At 41.0% G+C, this 19,717-nt stretch overlaps 4 protein-coding genes across 4 annotated transcripts; all 4 read right to left on the bottom strand.

Moving 5' to 3' along the window:
* Positions 1-1,432: 1,432 nt before the first annotated feature.
* Positions 1,433-3,122, bottom strand: LOC149113670 (retinol dehydrogenase 8-like). Its single transcript, XM_089286221.1, has 2 exons — positions 2,917-3,122; positions 1,433-2,077 (listed from the first exon to the last, which is right to left on the bottom strand). The coding sequence occupies exons 1-2, from the start codon at positions 3,071-3,073 to the stop codon at positions 1,809-1,811; spliced, it is 426 nt and encodes a 141-aa protein (XP_089142347.1). The 5' UTR covers positions 3,074-3,122; the 3' UTR covers positions 1,433-1,808.
* Positions 3,123-4,932: 1,810 nt separating this feature from the next.
* LOC149113671 (retinol dehydrogenase 8-like) lies at positions 4,933-7,976 on the bottom strand. The gene is made up of 3 exons (XM_089286223.1): positions 7,471-7,976; positions 6,427-6,700; positions 4,933-5,478 (listed from the first exon to the last, which is right to left on the bottom strand). The coding sequence occupies exons 1-3, from the start codon at positions 7,733-7,735 to the stop codon at positions 5,139-5,141; spliced, it is 879 nt and encodes a 292-aa protein (XP_089142349.1). The 5' UTR covers positions 7,736-7,976; the 3' UTR covers positions 4,933-5,138.
* A 2,604-nt stretch (positions 7,977-10,580) lies between these two features.
* Positions 10,581-13,656, bottom strand: LOC110050228 (retinol dehydrogenase 8-like). The gene is made up of 3 exons (XM_089286225.1): positions 13,289-13,656; positions 11,612-11,885; positions 10,581-11,171 (listed from the first exon to the last, which is right to left on the bottom strand). The coding sequence occupies exons 1-3, from the start codon at positions 13,551-13,553 to the stop codon at positions 10,817-10,819; spliced, it is 894 nt and encodes a 297-aa protein (XP_089142351.1). The 5' UTR covers positions 13,554-13,656; the 3' UTR covers positions 10,581-10,816.
* Positions 13,657-15,262: 1,606 nt separating this feature from the next.
* Positions 15,263-19,103, bottom strand: LOC149113672 (retinol dehydrogenase 8-like). Its single transcript, XM_089286226.1, has 3 exons — positions 18,654-19,103; positions 16,884-17,157; positions 15,263-15,974 (listed from the first exon to the last, which is right to left on the bottom strand). The coding sequence occupies exons 1-3, from the start codon at positions 18,916-18,918 to the stop codon at positions 15,635-15,637; spliced, it is 879 nt and encodes a 292-aa protein (XP_089142352.1). The 5' UTR covers positions 18,919-19,103; the 3' UTR covers positions 15,263-15,634.
* Positions 19,104-19,717: the final 614 nt, after the last annotated feature.

Genomic DNA, 19,717 nt, shown 5'->3' on the forward strand with positions numbered 1-19,717 from the left:
CGCGCTACAATTGTACGGCAAATGTAAGTGAAGAAAAGGACAAATAGGACTCCTCTGTTCCCTGTATACTAGCCACACAAAACGTCGGGTTCCGAGAAGTTTGCAGTTTAAGAGACTATATGTCGCATATGTGTTACCTAATTCGCATATTTCCTAGCCAATCTGAGACAAGGCTGAAGTACTTTGTAACTTTCCTCCTTGAAGCAAGGTTTCTCATATATTACCATGGTTAGCACCCACGTTCCAGTCTAGTAGACCTGATTGGTTTCCGGGATTCGTCGGCCTTTGTTTTTTTTCGTTTGTTTTTTTAAGCCACTTGTCTTTTTCTTTTCTTTTTCAACCCTTTTTTTGTGAAGGACATCCACAATTGGCTACATGTACTTATTTCAAGCTTGGAACCGATAAGAACACGGTTTTTGACGTTACGCGACCTTGCTGTTTCGCATAATCGACCTCAAATTTTATCCGATGGTTTAGATGTTGTGCGTTTGTAATTCATAATAAAAAAAACTCGATTTCTCTAAAGATCTTTCGCAGCTCTCCTGCGAGCAGAGTCGCTTCGATCTTATTCGCAAGCTATTCGCTTTCGATCTAACGGCGCTGAGTCGCGTACTTTTTTTCTTTTTTTTTCACGTACAGCAGACTACACTTTCGTCTTCAGGCGGGAAGGAAAATATGTTGGGCAAGGCGACGAAAAGTTTACAAGGCAGAGTGGCTCAATCGAGAATGAGTAAATCCATTGGAGCAATGCAGCTCATGTAGTGGAGGTTTGCCAGTTTTTGAGCTTCATGTAGTATGCACGAAAAGTTATTCTTTTTTAAAAAAAAAAAAAAAAAGAAACAAAGACTGCTGTTATAACAAGTATAGCCAGAAGTCAATATGGTAATTATATTCGTATAACCAGAATAACCCGTAAGCCACACATGTCAATCATCATCCACTGGGAAATCGACGGGTTTGCTCATAGAGCACTTTGATTATTAGCAGTTGCTTGTAAAACAAAATGAGATGCTTGCTTTCAATTGTATGATGATGAAAAGTAGAAAACAAAGAACTTTCTTTAAAAAAAATAGTAAAAGAACATATTGCCACTTTTTGCTACCTTATAACGTCTTGGAGACTATGAGTCAACTGGAGGTCAAGAGGACCACACAAAAAGTCGCTGATTCTTCTCCGCTGTGAATCGCGCACTCAGTTCAATGTAATAAGATTTAGGTAAAATTCCGAAAGTAACGACCCCCCGAAAGTAACGTTAAAAAATTGTGGCTGCTAATAAATCCCGAAAGCAGCGATCCCCCAAAAGTAGCAAGCCCTCCGAAAGTAGCGAATCCACCCCTGCCCCCCCCCCCCACCCAACCCCTACTGAGGAACGTATTAAGAACGTTTCTTCAAATTTAAATTGGAAACTCGACCAGCGTACTAAGATATTATATTCGTTAAAATAGTTCAATCGTACCAACTATATATAACGTTTTCTGCTCCCCGAAAGTAACGACCTACCGAAAGTGACAAGCCCCAAATTCAAAGACTGCTTATTCCGAAAGCCGACAATGGTCGTTACTTTCGGAAGTTTACGGTGGTTCACTGATCCAATCCGTTTCCGAATCACTAAATTCGCGTGAAATAACGAGGGGTTTAGGTAGGTTACAGCATCTACTTTGAAACAGTGAGTTGCTCTCTATCTCGCTTTAGCAAAAGTCTATGACGAATGCCGTTCGCTGATTGGCTATGCTACTCACTATCTATTCTGTTTTAGTATAAATCTATACTAGCGTTCTATCACAAATGCCGATCTCTGATTGGCTACGCTACTCACTATCTATTCTGTGATAGATAGTGAGTAGCGTAGCAACAACAGCAAATTTTGACGCTGAATAAATGTCCATAAACGGCAGACCCACAATTCCTGCCATAGAAGTGTTGCTGATGATGTGTCCGCTTTGCCTCGCTTTCATGTTCGGTAACACTGCCTTGATTAAGCGGAGAGTACCAAAGAAATTCACGTCAAACATGTCTTGGGCCATACTGATAGGAACACACTCTACAGCCGAGAAAAAGCCAAAGCCAGCATTGTTGACTGAAAGACAAAAAGAGCAGTTCGTGGAAACTTATTTCCCTGTGTAAAATTTGAGATGCCTAATAGAACACACGGAATAAAAATATGCTGTATGTTTGATCTCGAGTAAATCGCAATGCAAAATTATTTCAAATCCTACTTTTTGTAAAATAATAGTAAATGGACTGGCGTACAGATGAACAATAGCGTCCGAGTAATACCAAAATGTGTCTTAATGAAGTTATGTTTTTAACCATCGAAAGTTTTGATGGTTTCCTTTTTCGGAATCTCGAGGACGAGATTCTTCCATAAGAAAACTCCCATTGTAATTGTTGGGTTAAATTTTTGATTTATAGTGTGTTTTAAAGTTCTCAAATTAAAACGGCTTGATAGTTTGTTCTTTTTTCTTTCAAAAACGTTAACCACCACGTATGCTTGATAATGCAAACAGTTTTATTGCTATGTCTTAAGTGTTCCAGTGTATCAATTTGAACAATACTTCACGATTTACAAAATTATGTTAAAATATTCAAATCAATGTTTACTGCATTGTGCTGTAATCGACTGCACTGTTGTTTTAAGAATCGAGTGGTAAAAAAGGAGATCTAAACCCTTGGTCATGTACTAGGTCTAGAGAAAAAAAATCCTACAGATGTCAATTTTTTTTTGTGAGGAAGTCGTGGATACCATCAAGGGCAGTAATCGAGGATAATATCGGGATAATAAATTTTTCAATTACCCCCAGCAGTAGTGCAAATCTGTAGGTATATATGTTCTTCTAACAATGGCAAAGCCCGATATTGCGGGATGCTCATTTTTCAGGCATTGCAAAGAGATAATTTTATATTCACACTACTCACACAACATATCAATCCTTCCCTCAGCGTCCAGCACTTCTTTTACAGCTTTCTCGACTGATTCATCGCTACACACGTCCATCTGTTTGATAATCAATGTGTCTCCAAGACAGTCCTTTCCTTCTTCCTCCAGTTGTCCTTTCTTCGCCTGATTTCTCATGGTGGCGTAAACCTTGAAGCGTTTGTTAGCATCTTTAGCGAGCAACACCGCTGTAGCGAGTCCTATGCCGCTAGAACAACCAGAGATCAGCACGATTTGGGAAGACACGATAACCCGAGTGCAAGGGTATCAAAAGGCCACTGTTGCGAAACTTCGGAGAGCTTGCGTTGCTCTTGATGGTTCATTGGCCTTGTCATCATGACGTCACCAACAATCGTATTCATGTCACTAAAATGGATTGACAAAACTGTTCAGTTCATGTTTATTCGCCCCATTTATCCTCCGAGCAACTTCGCACAAGGGGTTCAAGTCTTTCGCTCGTTCGTGATACCCAAAGATAAGCTTACTTGAAGGCTCTGTCCTTTTCGTTCTTTCCAATCTTTAAAACTGAGTCTCCATTACAAAGAATACGCCATTGCCGAGTTGCCTGTTGCCTCTTTTTCAAAACGAGTTCACGTGTAAAGCGTTTCTAATGAAAATGACTTTGATTTGCATGAAAATGAAGTTTCAGATGAAACGCATTTTCCTAACAATGGTTTTTGCAACAAAGACTCATTTTGACACAGAGGCATAGAGCTGAGCAACCCGAAAATGGTCTATTTATATACCATACGTTCTCGCCAGTAAACACCCCCGGGATTTATGGCAAACTTGGCCTTGTGTCCCCGGCGTCCATTTGACAACAACAACAACAACAATCCTTTATTTAAACATAGACTACGAGTAGTCCCTCTTTCGCTTAGTCCGTCGTTGCGTGACGCGAAAGAAAACCGCAAGTCAAAAGTGGCCGCGCGAAATCCTGGAGGCGAGGAGCGCACTCCTCGCCCCCAGGATTTCGCGCGATCATTTTTTTCTCGCGGTTTTCTTTCGCGTTACGCACGACGGACTAAGCGAAAGAGGGACTACTCGTAGTCTATTTAAACACGATTTGGTTTAAAGCATCAGATTTGCTTGTGGGATGGTGTATCTAGCTACGTCTTTTGTAACTTTGGCATAGAATTGCTTAAAATTATCAGTATAGTACCTGGATGCGGTGTTTCAAAGTACAGCATTCCGGTAGCCGAGTTTTTCGAGTTTTTCATGTAGTACGAACAAAATCGCGGAGCTACGATCTTGTTATCTCTAAGGTGATATTTTGTGCTCTTGAATGAGACCATGCTCGATAGCAATGCCGGAGTCCTTCCACTAATTACGTTATAGAAAAACTTTATTAGGGTCAGTTTGTAAACATGAAAAATCGGTTCCTATCCTGCGATTTGTCGCACTGAATCTGATGGTTGACTCCCGCGTACGGGCTATTCGACCCCGAAGTTCATCAAGAAATGGTTTTATTCATTTGTTTTGGAAGTAACATATCCGCCATTTGTGCGTGTGTCAAGCTTATAGCGCCGCGAAAAAGGTTTGAGGGAACGGAAGTTCATGGCTCGTGGGATCCCGAAGGGATCTATCCACAACTCCGGGCAAAATGCAAATGCGAATGCAAAATCAAGCAACGTGTTGTAGGAGATATTCTTTCCAGTATAACTTTCCAGTTTAAACAATTAAAAATTGAAAATTAAAAGCCTGAGAAATAAAATTACCCGTTTCGGGCCCCTAACGTCCGCGCTAGCGCCGTCGTGATACTCATAGACTAAGCTGCGATCGGGGCACTGCTTAGAATCGATTTCTGCCGCTCTCTACTTTCCTCCCCGAGAAGAGACTTGGGCGAGGAGCGCGGGCTCCTTTCCCGAACAGCGGTTGGTTTAGTCGAGTCTAGGCACTGCTTGGTATTTCCCTTTCGCCAGGAGATTCAAGATGGAGATTATCAAAAAAAAAGAGAGAAAACAGACGCTTTTACTAGTTAATTAATGTGCACAGAAGAAAGTAACTACTTGATTTTATTCCTATGAGTGATTGACAAATGTCCCCCTAATAAATCAATCCATCAGTTGTCGTTACGCAGTTCGCAGTCAGTTGCTGAACTCTGATCACGAAAAAGTAAGGAAGGCTCAAGGACTGTTGTTATGTTGTGCTAGAAATCGGTAAGGAGACTGAATATTTCGATAATTCTATAAAAGTTATTCTCCTAGTTTTCTTCTTTCTCTTCAAAGAATCGTTTCCTCGCATATTCAATTGATTCATCAGAGGCAGGATCTTTTAGCTTGGCAGCAATTTCCTCATCAAAAAAGCCGACGTTTGTAAAACAACGGAAATTGGTGTTTTTGCCCAGAATGATCTCCTTAACAATGCCTGCTATTTCGCTCGATTTCATTCCCTGTCCTATGGCCTGTCGTAACTTTTCCACTCCCAGCGCCATCAATTGTTTCGTTTTCTCGTCAGCAGTTGAGTGGTCTATGACTTTCCCCCATTCTGCTGAAGTTTGAAAGATCGGCGTCATCACAGGACCTGGGTTAAGTATCGTATATCTGTTGAAGTGAGACACAAAACAGAAATTAGGTCTGCATACGAGCCTCGTGGCCCAGCAGGCCGGCGCTTATCTCCGGTTTATGCAGTATGAAGAGACTAAGAGTATTCCTACTCCCCCTAGATGGGATCCTAGTCCATTGCAGGATTACCCCCAGCATTAAGTTCGCCAGTACCCATTTATACACCTGGGTGGGAAGGAGCACTGTGAGAGTAAAGTGTTTTGCCCAAGAACACAATACAAAGTCTCCGGTCAGGGCTCGATCCGGAGTGCAGCACACTAAACAGAGAACCAAACAGAAAACCAAACAGCGGGATTAAAGTTGGCTCTACGATATTCCTCTGTCATCCCAAACGTTAACAAGAAAATAATGGAAAGTGACTTTCCCCTTCTGCCCAAGTTTCCAAGAAACCATTGTATAAAAGGTTTAAGTGACTCCACTTTGAGTTTCGTTATGTCAATGAGCCTTCCACACGAGACCCAAATATAAAGCTCTTTATTATATGGAGAGGAGTGTTTTACTGGGAACTAAACCACTCGTAGATTCCATACGCCACTTCATCCGGGACCCGAGTGGCGTATTTTCCGTATATCACCTTTGTGAGTGTCGTATCGTTCAATGACGTCACGATTCCCGGCTTTTGCTTTTGTTGAATTGGTTTCTCCATATAATAAAAAGAACATTACACGTTGGCTCGAAGATATGAATTTTATGTTCTCGTGGCAAGAACAATATCTCACGAGTGAGCGAAGCGAACGAGTGAGATATTGTTCTTGCCACTCGAACATAAAATTCATATCTTCTCGCCACCGTGTAATATCCTCTATATCTTTTGGGCAAGATGAGACTACCTTGCCCGCTGGGGATGGCCTGCAGGGAAGCAGCCATCTTTATCGATAACCCCAAGCTTGCGCGTAGTAAATAAGCCATATATTATACCACTTTTACCTGATGTCAAATTGGCGTAGAAGTGGAGCCAAGGATTCACTCAACCCTTCAACAGCAAACTTTGATGCACAGTAGATGTCCATAAAAGGCATGCCCACAACTCCTGACACAGAACTGTTGTTGATGATGTGTCCGCTTTGCCTCGCTTTCATGCTCGGTAACACTGCCTTGATTAAGCGGAGAGTACCAAAGAAATTCACGTTAAACATGTCTTGGGCCATGTTTATGGGGATACACTCTACTGCACACATCCCAGAAATGCCAGCATTGTTGACTGAAAGAGAAAAAGTCTGCTTCATTCGTATATAATCTGAAGGATCCATTAAGATTTTTCGTGTACCAAAGTTCTTATTTAATTTTTTTCGAATCAAACAACATGCCTATAAATATTGAGATGCTAGCGTATTGTAAAGTGTACTTATCACAATAGGGGCGCTTGCACCAAAAAAGCCCTTTTGATGAAAAGGGGGAGGTGTTTAATCATTGGGCGCTCGTTGGAATTATCATTGTTAAGTGTTTTATAAAGGGAAGTACCGTACCCCGCCTTAAAGTAGATGAGAAAAAAATAATAACTACACAAACAACAAATAAGGTACACAAGAGGTACAGCAAAGCTTGTTTTCGTGTAGGGGGAATAAATGGGGTCGGGTCTGGGGTCTGGGGTCTGGCGCACTTACCGGTACCTCTTATTTAGCTGTCCACCGACGGTCACTCTTATGGCTCGTCACCCAATCTTATATCCCTCACGGAAAGTTTGCGTGATGGGCCATAAGAACGTCTACGTAAGAAGCTATCCAACTAGCCGAACGCCTGAGACATCCTAGATACACAAAAATGCATTGTTATCCGAAGACTCTTCGTTTTTGCGAGAGTCATCGAATTCCTAGCGACGGACCGAGGTTGCTTGCGTGACAACCAGAGGGATCTTTGCGCGGTCCGATGTCATTACAATCTGCCTGTTATGACAATGACAATGGATCCTGTGTGTTCTTCCCCCCAGTTTCTGGCTAAATAAAATGGCAAAAACGAGTTACTTGCACTTACACAACACATCAATCCTTCCCTCAGCGTCCAGCACTTCTTTTACAGCTTTCTCGACTGATTCATCACTACACACGTCCATCTGTTTGATAATCAGCGTGTCTCCAAGACAGTCCTTTCCTTCTTCCTCCAGCTGTCCTTTCTTCGCCAGATTTCTCATGGTGGCGTAAACCTTGAAGCGTTTGTCAGCATCTTTAGCGAGAAACACCGCTGTAGCGAGTCCTATGCCGCTAGAACAACCAGAGATCAGCACGATTTGGGAAGCCATGATTACTCGAGTGCAAGAGACTAAAGAGTATCAAAGCTCAGTCAGTTGCGAAACCTAAGATAACTTATGTCGCTATGCCGGTTGATTGGCCTTGTCATCATAAAGTCACGCCACAATTCGATTCACGCCACTTGATTGGATAGAAGCACTCGCTTATTTCATTTGCCCCCTAACCCTCTGAGCAGCTTCACACAGATCTGTACAGCCCCCCAAATGATCCCGACCCGAAATGGTCCTTAACCCTGAAATGATCCCCAAATCGACCCGAAATGATCCCGACCGCGAAATGATCCCCGTTTTTCTTGTTATAGAAAATGAAATGATCCCCAGTGAATTTTAGGAATGGCGACAATACATGGGACTGTGGATCGCTCAATGATAAAGAAAGCAAAAGTCATTTTGGCCTATGTAGCAAACTGATTTATGGTATCGCTATGAACAACTAAACGAGAATTTAAAAAAAATAAAAATAAAAATCGGTAGCGACTTTATGACAGTGTAATTTGTAAAAGCATTTTTGAATAAAGCTAATATGCGTTTTTATAAAAAGATAGACTGCATTACATAACCTTATAACAAGAACGACTTTTTTAGTAGGTATATAGAGCTTCCAATTAGAACTGATCACTGATACAAATATTAACATTTTTGTCATCTTTTTAAAAATCCCAAACCAATTTCCCGGTAATATTACAAGCTATTACATTTTCACAACCAAACCCCTCCCTCTCTTCCCCTCTTGAAAGCCTGATATGGGCAAATGATTGCTAAAGTATAAGAGAACAGCCAAGTAGAAAAGTGTGGTTTATTTATAAACATATTTTGACGCAGTTTAATCAGCTATCTATTAAGGTCGACACTCACGAGGGACAAGTCCCTGCAACTAGTCCCCTGAAGAGTTTACACGAAGAAGACTGGTCGCAGGAACTTGTCCCACGAACTATTCACAAGAAGCGTTTTGAGGAACAAGTCGCACGGACTTGTCCCAAAAATTCAAACTGGTTTGAATTCGTGTGACTAGTCGCAGGGACCAAAGTTTTTTGGTCCCTGTGACTTGATTTTGATGCAAAAATGGCCAGTTCACACGATGGGACTTGTGCCCGCGACTTTTGCAGGGACTAGTCGCAGGGATTAGTCCCCTCGTGTGTGCCGACCTTTACAAAACAAACTAAAAAGATTGTACATTGTTTACATTGTTTATACTATTACACGCACAAGTAACGCATGACACACAGCTTATGCGCTAAGAGTTGGCTACGCTGAGGAGGCTTCTACATTATGTTTCAGTGAAGAATGAAACTTATCTCAGTATTCTTAGATAATCCTGAATTTGTATGAGAAGGTTTATCATCATTTCCCGAAGTGACGTTTTGTAATACACACAACAGAAGAAGAACTACTAGAAACCACGCGTTTCGAGACATTGCATCAATCTGAATGGGTCAAAGGTTGAAAAAAAAGAAGACTAGATCGAGACATTGAATGTCGCAAAACTAAACCAAAAGAAGAAGACATCATTGCAGCATATCGACAATGAAGAGAAAAATTCAAAGAACCTTCAAAGGAATGATAATCGCTACCTCAAACACACCAAAATCCAATTAACGCCGACCTTACAAATGGTTGTTGGTTATATTTTTGGCAGGAATAACTTTTGCTTTCTTTTTTTTCACTGTCGAGACCAACCAATAATAATACGATAGGTACCTTTTAAGATGTTCCTGTTGACTCGTGTGGCTACGTATCGCAGTTTATCTTTTATCACTTTTCTTATTTTTATCAGTCAACATTATAGTTATCGTCACTGAGCGATCCAGAGTCCCACGTTTTGTCACTATCCCTAAGATTCACTGAGGTCATTTCGAGGTCGGGATCATTTCGGGGGCTGTACAGATCTCACACATGGGGTACAAGTCTTCCCGGGGGGACTTCCATATGAAAAGGACGGAGTTCTCATCGTACCGTTTAGGGTTTGCACAATCGGTTTTGGTACCTCTTAGCCTCAAAGGGTCCACAGTGGGGCTTTCGCGGTACCTTTTACGATATTGAGCAGAGAAACAATATTACAGGAGTTATTTGACAATCATACATACATATATACATACATAAACTTTATTTAAGCTCGAATTTCAGAGTAGCTTGACAAGCTAATATTTCCGAGAACAAAATCAACTTTACGAGTGGAAGGTATTCGAAGCAATCGTCTTTATCGTTAATGAAAATTAGCCAATGAAAATTAGTCAATGTGCTGTTTTAAATTTGGTACCTCTTAGGTGTGAAAAAACTTCAAGCCACCCCCCCCCCCCCTCCCTTACTCACAAAACAGGATCTAGGTACTTCTTAGGGGTTCCTTTACAAACTTTCCAGTGAGCACCCCCGTCCCTTTTTTGGGAGTTCCTCTCCGAGCAAGACAGTCGCCTTCTCGTGGTACCCAGAGGTAGGCTTGTCGTTTTCTTCAATCTTCCATAATCGCCATAACAAAGAATTTATGTGCCGTATATTCTCGATTAAATGCTCCCAGGATTTAGTGCAAACTTGGCACAGAGGGTAACTACTTGTAATTACTAAGTAAGGATTTTATTTCAGTTCCAAGAGTGATTAACATCTAATGTCTCCCTATACATTAGTCGTTACGAGGGGGGGGGGGAGGCGGGGGCTGCAGGGATGGGTACTCCCTATAATGGCCTATATGGGGAGGCTCCATCCGAAAGGGGAACCTTTTTTCGGGTTTTAGGTGTATAAAAGGGCAGGGATTTTACAAGTTGAGGTATACGAAAGGGTAGGCAAATCTGTCATTTAGTTATTTTAAAGGGCTTTTAATTAAGATATTTCGAACAGACGCACCTTATGTCTGTGTCATTTCATTTATTAGGCTCTACTTGAAAATGACAAGACGACTTCCATTTTTGGCGACTACAATACGGACCAGTTATGAAAGTATGCGAAAGGGGTACCGTTTGTTAATATTTCGATTCTTCTAAAAGACAACTTTTATTAGTATTTCCTTACAAGTTAACTATCACTAAAACAAATCTATGCCTATTAGTAAGAAAAGTTGATCTTTCGATCTCGGTTCATGTTTTAAGACTTTTGATTTTCATCCTCTCGTTTTTCAAACAGCTGTTTTCTCATAATCTCAATGGGTTTATTAGTGGCAGAATCTTTCAGCTTGGCCGCTAGTGCATCAGAAAAAAAGTCGGCATGTGTGTAACAACGAAAGTTGTTGTCTTGGCCAAGAATTATCTCTTGCACAATGGCTGCTATTTTACTGGAATCCATAATTTTCGTAATGCACAAATGTTGATAATTGTCGCGCCAGATCTTTTCCAGTTTCTTCGTTTCTTCGTCAACCGTTTCGCGGTCTATGGCTTTGCCCCAGTCTTCTGCAGTTTTAGGGGCCTGGGTCACCACGGGACCTGTTTCCAGAATCGTATACCTATAAGAATGAGACGGAGACAAACAGGTATGCCACTGAGTTGCATTCTTTGACCGGATTTTAACTTTGTTATAGAGGAGATATTGTGACTTTTTGCTTTGGACGCCATGAGTCCATTAGATTCCTCGGCAGCCCTTTTTGGGGATGTCACGCAACGCTCCTGCGTTGCGTGAGTCAATTTAACGTCCAAAATACCGCACAAAAAGTCGCTGATTCTTCTCCTTTGTGAATCTCGCACTCTTTAATATAATATGACGTAGGCAAGATCTCTTTCCAAAACACTTATACACGAAAATAACAAAGTGGGTTGTCGGTAGGTTACAGCTTCATCTCCCTACCATCTATCTCACTTTTACTTTGCTTTGTAATTTCACGTGAACGTCCAAACGATAGCCTCCCGTCGAAGAAAATGTCTTAAATACTTGCCATGTCTCTTTTACCTGATGTCAAACTGCCGTAAGAGTGGAGCTAAGGATTCACTCAACCCTTCAACAGCAAACTTTGACGCTGAATAAATATCCAGAAAAGGGATACCCACTATCCCTCCCACGGAACTGTTGTTGATGATGTGCCCGCTTTGCCTCGCTTTCATGCTCGGTAACACTGCCTTGATTAAGCGGAGAGTACCAAAGAAATTCACGTTGAACATGTCTTGGGCCATATTGATAGGAACACACTCTACAGCCGAGAAAATGCCGTAGCCAGCATTGTTGACTAAAAGTGGAAAAAAAGTGTAGTTAGTGAAAATCCCCTTCCTGTGTGAAATTTAAGGGCTCTTGGAGGAGCCCGGCGTGAGTTTCCTTATATCGGACACTACGAAAACACGTAAATATCAGCGTTTATGCGAAAGGAAATACAATAAAAATAGCATTCCCTCGCATTCTAGATTTCTTATGTTGCTCGTGGGGGTTTAGAGGCCAGAGCTAAGAACTATGATAATGATGGTTCACTGCCGTGTTAGAGCGATTTAGAGCGGTTTAGCCCTTGTTAGAGAGATATCCTCGAGTTCACCGTTTTCCTCTCTATGGTACTCTATATATCATTCGTTGACTAACAACATTCAGGCAATGAGCTTTGGGATACCTCTGGTTTTGCACTGACCCCGCCCCTAGATCTAAACTCCTACCCTCTTTGCTATTTATTTTTTCAGAAAAGGTAAGAATGTCGTATACATTTCGTTGAAAATGGTTCTCCTAAACATGTAGTAGACATAACGTATCACTTCTCTGTACTCTTGCATTCGGTAACCCTTAAATACTTTAAAACGTTAGCCCTTAGGCGTGTGTGTTTGAGATCTTTTGAAAGGCATTTTTGAGTTCCTGAACCACAGTTCTTCCACCCTGCCCTTTTCTGTACTTTAGTTCGTGATGAGCTTTGAAATACCTTCATCTTGATAACGGGACACATCCCTAGGGTCTAGATGACGGAGCCACGACGCACAGTCCACCATGGGGAATACCACTGAAGGGTATTAATCGGTCGGTTTACTGACTAACTGACAACTAGACTGACAGACTCACGTTGACAGACTGACTGACAGACAGACAGACTGAATGACTGACTGACCGACTGACTGACTGACTGACTGGCTGGCTGACTGACTGACTGACTCACACACTGACTGTCTGTCTGTCCGTCTGTCTGACTGACTCACTGACTGACCGACCGACTGGCTGACTGACAGACTGAATGAAATGTATACAAAATTGATTATGCAACGAACGGTCATATCATTTAATTGATCTACTTTAATTGAAAGAGCTAAGCTGGGAACGTTTGGATATTCTTTGTACTTTTTAAGCAGCCTTATTACTTTAACCTAGAGATGCCTGTTTATATAGGAGCACGTAGCAAATGAATTTTTCAGTTCACGTTGACATTTATTGTAACTTGCGTTACCCATTGATAGCAGATTTCAATATCATTTGAGGAAGTCGTGGATAACATCGAGCGCGGTCATCGTGGATAATATCGAGATGATGAATTTTTCAATAACGTCAGCAATATTATCTATAGAGTTTATATCATGAGTCTTCCTCTCTTAATGACAAATCCCTCTGTCAAGGGACGTTCATTTAAACGCTATATAAAGAAAAAAAAGTATTTACACCGCTTACACAACACATCAATCCTTCCCTCAGCGTCCAGCACTTCTTTTACAGCTTTCTCGACTGATTCATCACTACACACGTCCATCTGTTTGATAATCAATGCGTCTCCAAGACAGTCCTTTCCTTCTTCCTCCAGTTGTCCTTTCTTCGCCAGATTTCTCATGGTGGCGTAAACCTTGAAGCGTTTGTCAGCATCTTTAGCGAGAAACACCGCTGTAGCGAGTCCTATGCCGCTAGAACAACCAGAGATCAGCACGATTTGGGAAGCCATGAAAACCCGAGTGTTAGCTTAGAGATAATGATAGGTCACTCTAAGAAACCTCAGATACTCGTTCAGTTTATGCTGAGTCATTGGCATTGTCATCGTGACGTTCCGCGACAACCTCAATCACGCCACTTGATTGGATAGACATGAAAAAAATTCTCAGCTGCCGAGCTCATATCATGGAACAAGAGAAGGTCAAGGAATGTTGTTATGTAGTACTAGACATCCGAAAAGAGCAGAAATATTTTGAGCCAATATTAGCCGTCAAATCGGTTTCAGATATCCTGAAGTAATTTTGGACTAAACAACAATTGACTTAAATGGGAACAAGCTATGCTGTTTATAAATGATCGTTTTAAAATATCACAAAAATACATTTATGTACAAGTCTTTTTAAAACCTCTAGTCTCCGTATCAGGCGATTAATACGTCCGGCGGAAGGAAAGTTGATGTTAATGTTTATTTTATATTTAGCGATAGACAAGTCAGCTAGTGAAATCATTTAAGGTATATATATATATTGAAGTGACGGCGTCGAACGCACTCATAATCTTTGATTACTACTAGTTAGACATATATCTGATGACCAAAAACCTAAGTTTTAATGCACAAAATTATAAGACTAATTGAATTATGCAAATTTGAGCAAAACTGTACCCTTTTATGAAAATTACAGCCAATTTCCGCTTTGATTTCGTAATAAAAAAAGTTATTCCGAGAAATTAACCGTCAACCGTCAAAACGGATTATTTTTAACCGTCAAAGGGACCCTCCATCGAGACCCTCGTTAAAGGATTCTTTTTTTAGTTTTCGTAGTTCGCTTCGAGGCATCGCTTCGTTATAAGTTCCATAACATCATAAAGAAAGTTGACCTTCGTTTGACGGACAACATCGGAGCAACTGAATTTTTTTCCAAGCATTTCTGCTTCTCGTTTCCGTGAAAATATTAATTCCCCTAAAAAAATATATACATTATGGCAAAAACTTCAATCCAGCTCCAATATATCTGGTTCAATTTTCACATTGATTCGAGACCGCGGTAAAAAGTAATTGGAAGTATTATGTATGATTCGCCAGAAGAACTGAGAGTTGAAACACCTTCATAATAAGCGTATGACAGCAGCTGCTTTTACCTTCACATGCTGCTGGTTTTACTGAAGCAACAAACAAATTTAATTACTTGGGCTTCAGTTAGCCTGTCCACAGCTTAGCGAAATATTAACCCGCCGCGTGGGATCACGGTACGCGCTAAAACGCAGTGGGATGGGGCTGGGGAAAGATCAGAATAGGCCGCTCTCGCGCTCTCGCGCTCTGCGCTCACATAACTCGCACGCTCCAAGAAAAATAACTCTTAGCAAAAAAGTAAACGTCTGTGAACAAACTAGTCTTCAGTAGGAAAGCCCGAGTCTAAAAATGCAAGCCGTTTATCTTGATCGCCAAATGGGTGGAACAAGCCAGCGGAGTGCGTGGAAACTGGGGATTAGATTTGCGGCAGCTTTTTAATCGTGTGCTCGCTCTTCTTGAGCAACATAATTTACAGAATGATGGCGTGCTTTGTGAAGTAAGCTTTGGACAGAATCGTGCCTTTCCAGATATACGTTCATCTTATATACAAACAAACACGTCATTCATAGTGGGCCTACCCTAAAAAATGTGGAGCGTTCTCGGAACGGGTCAGTCCACGAATTCTATAGCTTGAAAGCTAGCCAAATTAACAAAGTACATACTAGCTTTTAATCGATGACAAATGAACCATGTATTAGTTTAAACTACAGTTTAAACACTGGCAAAACTATGACAACAAACTATGACGCTGAGACGAACCTGCCTACCTGCCTGCCTGTAAAAATCAAGACCTCCCTTCGTGAACAGAACTTTTATGGTGGGCAAACAACAGGCAATTGGATAAAGAACATCAGAGCAACTTGAACAATAAATATCTGGCCTTAACTCTTATGTTTAATATCCTAAGTCTTTTTATTTGGTCTGGCATTAACAAATTCTTCCAACTATTACAAAAAAGACGTATCTATGGCTCTCTGAGAGGAAACATAGCATTTTGATCTTGCACTGGAAGGGTTCATTTATTAGTTTTCATCCTGTTCTTCAAAGAATCGTGTCTTTATCATTTCCATTGGTTTATTAGTAGCAGAATCTTTCAGCTTGGCAGCAATTTCTTCGTTAAGAAATTCAACATTTGTGAGGCACCGAAAGTTGGTGTTCTGGCCTAGTATGATCTCTTTGACAATGGCTGCTATTTCGATCGATTTCATTTTCTTACTGACTAGCTCTTCGAATTTTTTTCCTGCTATCCCCTGCAATTTCGCCGTTTTCTCGTCAGCCGTACCGTTGTCCATGGTTTTGCTCCACTCCGTTGCATTTTGACCGATCAGAGTATCAATGGGGCCTGGTTCCAGTAACGTGTACCTGGACACAGAAACAAATACAGTTGAACCTCCCGTAAGCGACCACCCAAAATGTCAAGCCTAGGTGGTCGCTTACTGGAAGTGGTCGCTTATGAGGATAGCATATTGGATCAAAATTTTGCCTCATTAGCATATGGTAACTGCAGGGAGTGGCCCCATGTTTTAAATGTTTTATTCATTTGAACTGCCAATTTCGAGAAAACATCTGTAGTGCTACTTCCCGTTGAGAAATCTCTTGTACTACCCAGAAATGCGATAATGTTGCAACACTATTTAATCCAATTTCCACTCAATTATCTGTCAAGTGGTCGCTTACGGGAGGTTAAAAGCAAAAGAAAATTTCAAACTTTTAGCTAGCTCTAGAAGTGGTCGCGGTCGCTTACGAGAGGTGGTCGCTTACAAGAGGTTCAAAATAAAGAGATTTGTGGAAACTTTTGGCATTTTGGAAAACTGGTCGGTGAAGAGAGGTGGTCGCAGCCGGAGATCCGACTGTATGCCACTTCAACAGTTCTATTCACTATTTAGAATAAAATACTGTGATAAATAAAGAGTTATAACTTTCTGCTGAATCTATAGAGTGGTTTTCAATTGAGTGCCAAAGTAATCGCTCTAGCTAATCACAAAGGACAGGGACAATCTAGTGAACCAATCAAAACTCGAAGTAATAACACGTAGCTGATGTGAAGCGCGGGAAAACCTGTGTGAACGAGTCACGATTGGTTTTGGTTTACGTCCGATTGGATGAAAAAGTGGCGCGAGTTTTCTAAGCCAATCACGGTGTAGCGTAGTAATGCAAAACCAATAACTTTTCAACACTTAAATGAAAACCGCTCTAATGGACGAGTCCGTAAATTAAAAATTGTGCGCATCTACCTTGATATAGATGGTGCGCCGTCAGAAAATTACTTACCTGATGTCAAACTGTTGTAGAAGTGGAGCCAAGGATTCACTCAACCCTTCAACAGCAAACTTTGACGCTGAATAAATATCCAGAAACGGTATACCCATAATCCCTGACACAGAACTGTTGTTGATGATGTGCCCGCTTTGCCTCGTTTTCATGCGCGGTAGCACTGCCTTGATTAAGCGGAGAGTACCAAAGAAATTCACGTTAAACATGTCTTGAGCAATACTGATGGAAACACACTCCACTGGGGAATAAAAACTCACGCCAGCATTATTGACTGAAAGACAAGAAGTAAATAGTCGGTTCAAATCTCTTCCAGTGTTAAAATCACAGACTCAACTGTTACCTGAATTAAGGTTCTCACGTCTGCCGTTTCACAGAATTTTAAAGTAAATAAACGTCTTGCGGCGCCACCTTGAGCTGAAAGAAGGGTTAAACATCTCAGCATTTTTAAGACGTTTTAATCAAAGCCAGATAACTTTTCTTGGAATTTTGGATGTGTTGTCCAGAATTGGAACCACATCATAAATTATTATCATTCACACCAAGATAAAAGAACCTTAAACATTTCCCCCTAGATATTTGATCAGTTGGTGGAACATAATCATTGTATAGCTTGAGAAACCGAAAGGGTTGTTATGAGTTTGCGATATTGTATTCGTGAGGACAAAATAGAAAGCCATTTTCTCTGGTGCAAAACATACCTTTAAAGTACACGGCTAGGAAAAAGAGAAACCGGGATGAACTATCACGCAAAAAGTAGAATTCTACTAATAAACTAATGCAAATGCTGCAATCTGATTGGCTGAGTCATCGTACACTATCAGCCATTAGTATCACCCAACTAGTGGACTAATGCAAATCCTGCGTTTTAATTGGCTACGCTACTAGAAATTGGCGCAATCGAGCGTGACGCGCTTTTTTTCGTTTTATTCCCAAGTGAATGTTTCTTCAACTTGCATTTGCTAACTTTATTATTGCCTTTTCTGTCCGACTAGTTAAGTGATACTAAAACAATTAGACCCTTTGCCCTCAAGGGCCACGGGCCAATAACCCACTCAGCTTCGCCTCATGGGCTATTGACCCGTAGCCCTTGCAGGCTACGGGTCTAATTGTTAATTAGTGTGCAGTGGAATGACGTAGTCGAGTGCCTACGTGCTTATGCTTGTGTTGTGTGCATTCCGGCACTGTCCTACAAAAAAAGTTAATGTTATACACCTGTGCTGTTTAATTTGTCGTCGTGAAAACCATGCTTAAGTGGCTTCTACCATCGACCGATTTTGTTTTCACTTCAAAGCACAGATAGGAAACAAACAACAGATTTGTGACAATTTGGGAACACGTTCATTCGTAAAAACCATCAAAATGCTTTATTTCTGAAACAAAGCATTGAATCAAAACCAAATCTGCATAAAGATTAATGGCTTTTTAGGTCGACAAAAACACTTTGATGTGTTATGAGCATATTAATTAAGATTACGGCAACAGAAAAACAACCAATACCGTTCTATTCTGATATGTTCTATTTTGTTTAAGTTAAATATCTCTTACTGAGTATACGGTTCAAGTATGTACTCATCGCTTAGGAATGAAGGGTCGCAGTTTAAGGATTTTGATTATACAACTGTTATAAAAGGTAGAACTATGTATAAACCAATATCAACAAATTTATAGTAATTTGTAGCGTGATATCGAGATGATCTTTTCTTAACAGCATCTGGGATTCGGTCTTATGCTTGGAGTACACTACAGCTGCCTATTTTCTCTACTTACACAACACATCAATCCTTCCCTCAGCGTCCAGCACTTCTTTAACAGCTTTCTCGACTGATTCATCACTACACACGTCCATCTGTTTGATAATCAATGTGTTTCCAAGACACTCCTTTCCTTCTTCCTCCAGCTGTCCTTTCTTCGCCAGATTTCTCATGGTGGCGTAAACCTTGAAGCGTTTGTCAGCATCTTTAGCGAGAAACACCGCTGTAGCGAGTCCTATGCCGCTAGAACAACCAGAGATCAGCACGATTTGGGAAGCCATGATAACCCGAATATAAGAGTATAAAAAGGTCTCTTGAAACCGCGAAACTCAGACCAATACAGTTGCCGGTTCACTGGTCCACAATGTCAATCATTTAACTTGTCATTATACCTAGCGTTAAGCTTATAAACCATGAATAAATGCATGAGGGGACAGGAGTTATAGGTCCTCAACTCCTTCAGGGGGCGGGGTATCTATATTTAAAACTCCGCATTGGACACCGGGTGTTTGATCGAGCTAGCACGGTATTTGAACTGCTGGGAGACGTGAAGTGAGAAGATTACTCTTCCAAGTGTACCTTTCCAGTTTAAAGGAGCTACGTCACAGTTTGCCTTTCTTGAAAAGTTTAGCTTAATTTTTTCAAGTTCTTCGTTTGTAATCCGTGTAAATCTTCTCCATCCTTAACCAACCTTGTTCCTTTGCGGTTGATTATTATCTCTTTGGTGTTTTTTATCTTAGTAAACTACTATTTTTAGGTTTCCCTCAATTTGAAGGTGATTTTGTTACGTGGCCAAAAGAACTCAGAATACTTTAAGCATTGGAATTTAATGACGCATGGTAAAAAGCACTCACGAATGAGACGCGATCGATGCATTGCGTGGTATTTCCTTTTCGTCAGAAGATTCAAGGTCGTGACAATCAAAGCAACTAGGAAAGCAGAAGTTGTGACATCTCCAAATGACAGTCAGAGAGATCAGCACGATTTGGGGAGCCGTGTTTTCGGCAGGGCTATAGTGCATTTTCGTGACGTGAGTGACTCTCACCAGTGAATTCTCTCCGGTTCCGCGGTCAGTTGTGG

Source organism: Orbicella faveolata, unplaced genomic scaffold (genome assembly GCF_042242905.1).
Source record: "Orbicella faveolata isolate gen_17 unplaced genomic scaffold, um_ofav_v1 contig_14, whole genome shotgun sequence".
NCBI classification, from domain to species: Eukaryota; Metazoa; Cnidaria; class Anthozoa; order Scleractinia; family Merulinidae; genus Orbicella; species Orbicella faveolata.

Excerpts from the sequence above, each read along its gene's own strand:
- LOC149113670 (XM_089286221.1), bottom strand. The coding sequence starts at position 3,073 with ATGAGAAATCAGGCGAAGAAAGGACAACTGGAGGAAGAAGGAAAGGAC. Across the intron at positions 2,078-2,916 it reads GGGAAGGATTGATATGTTGT|TCAACAATGCTGGCTTTGGC; the intron begins GTGAGTAGTGTG and ends TTTGTCTTTCAG.
- LOC149113671 (XM_089286223.1), bottom strand. The coding sequence starts at position 7,735 with ATGGCTTCCCAAATCGTGCTGATCTCTGGTTGTTCTAGCGGCATAGGA. Across the intron at positions 6,701-7,470 it reads GGGAAGGATTGATGTGTTGT|TCAACAATGCTGGCATTTCT; the intron begins GTAAGTGCAAGT and ends TTTCTCTTTCAG. Across the intron at positions 5,479-6,426 it reads CTACGCCAATTTGACATCAG|ATATACGATACTTAACCCAG; the intron begins GTAAAAGTGGTA and ends TCACTTCAACAG.
- LOC110050228 (XM_089286225.1), bottom strand. The coding sequence starts at position 13,553 with ATGGCTTCCCAAATCGTGCTGATCTCTGGTTGTTCTAGCGGCATAGGA. Across the intron at positions 11,886-13,288 it reads GGGAAGGATTGATGTGTTGT|TCAACAATGCTGGCTACGGC; the intron begins GTAAGCGGTGTA and ends TTCCACTTTTAG. Across the intron at positions 11,172-11,611 it reads TTACGGCAGTTTGACATCAG|GTATACGATTCTGGAAACAG; the intron begins GTAAAAGAGACA and ends TCATTCTTATAG.
- LOC149113672 (XM_089286226.1), bottom strand. The coding sequence starts at position 18,918 with ATGGCTTCCCAAATCGTGCTGATCTCTGGTTGTTCTAGCGGCATAGGA. Across the intron at positions 17,158-18,653 it reads GGGAAGGATTGATGTGTTGT|TCAATAATGCTGGCGTGAGT; the intron begins GTAAGTAGAGAA and ends CTTGTCTTTCAG. Across the intron at positions 15,975-16,883 it reads CTACAACAGTTTGACATCAG|GTACACGTTACTGGAACCAG; the intron begins GTAAGTAATTTT and ends TTCTGTGTCCAG.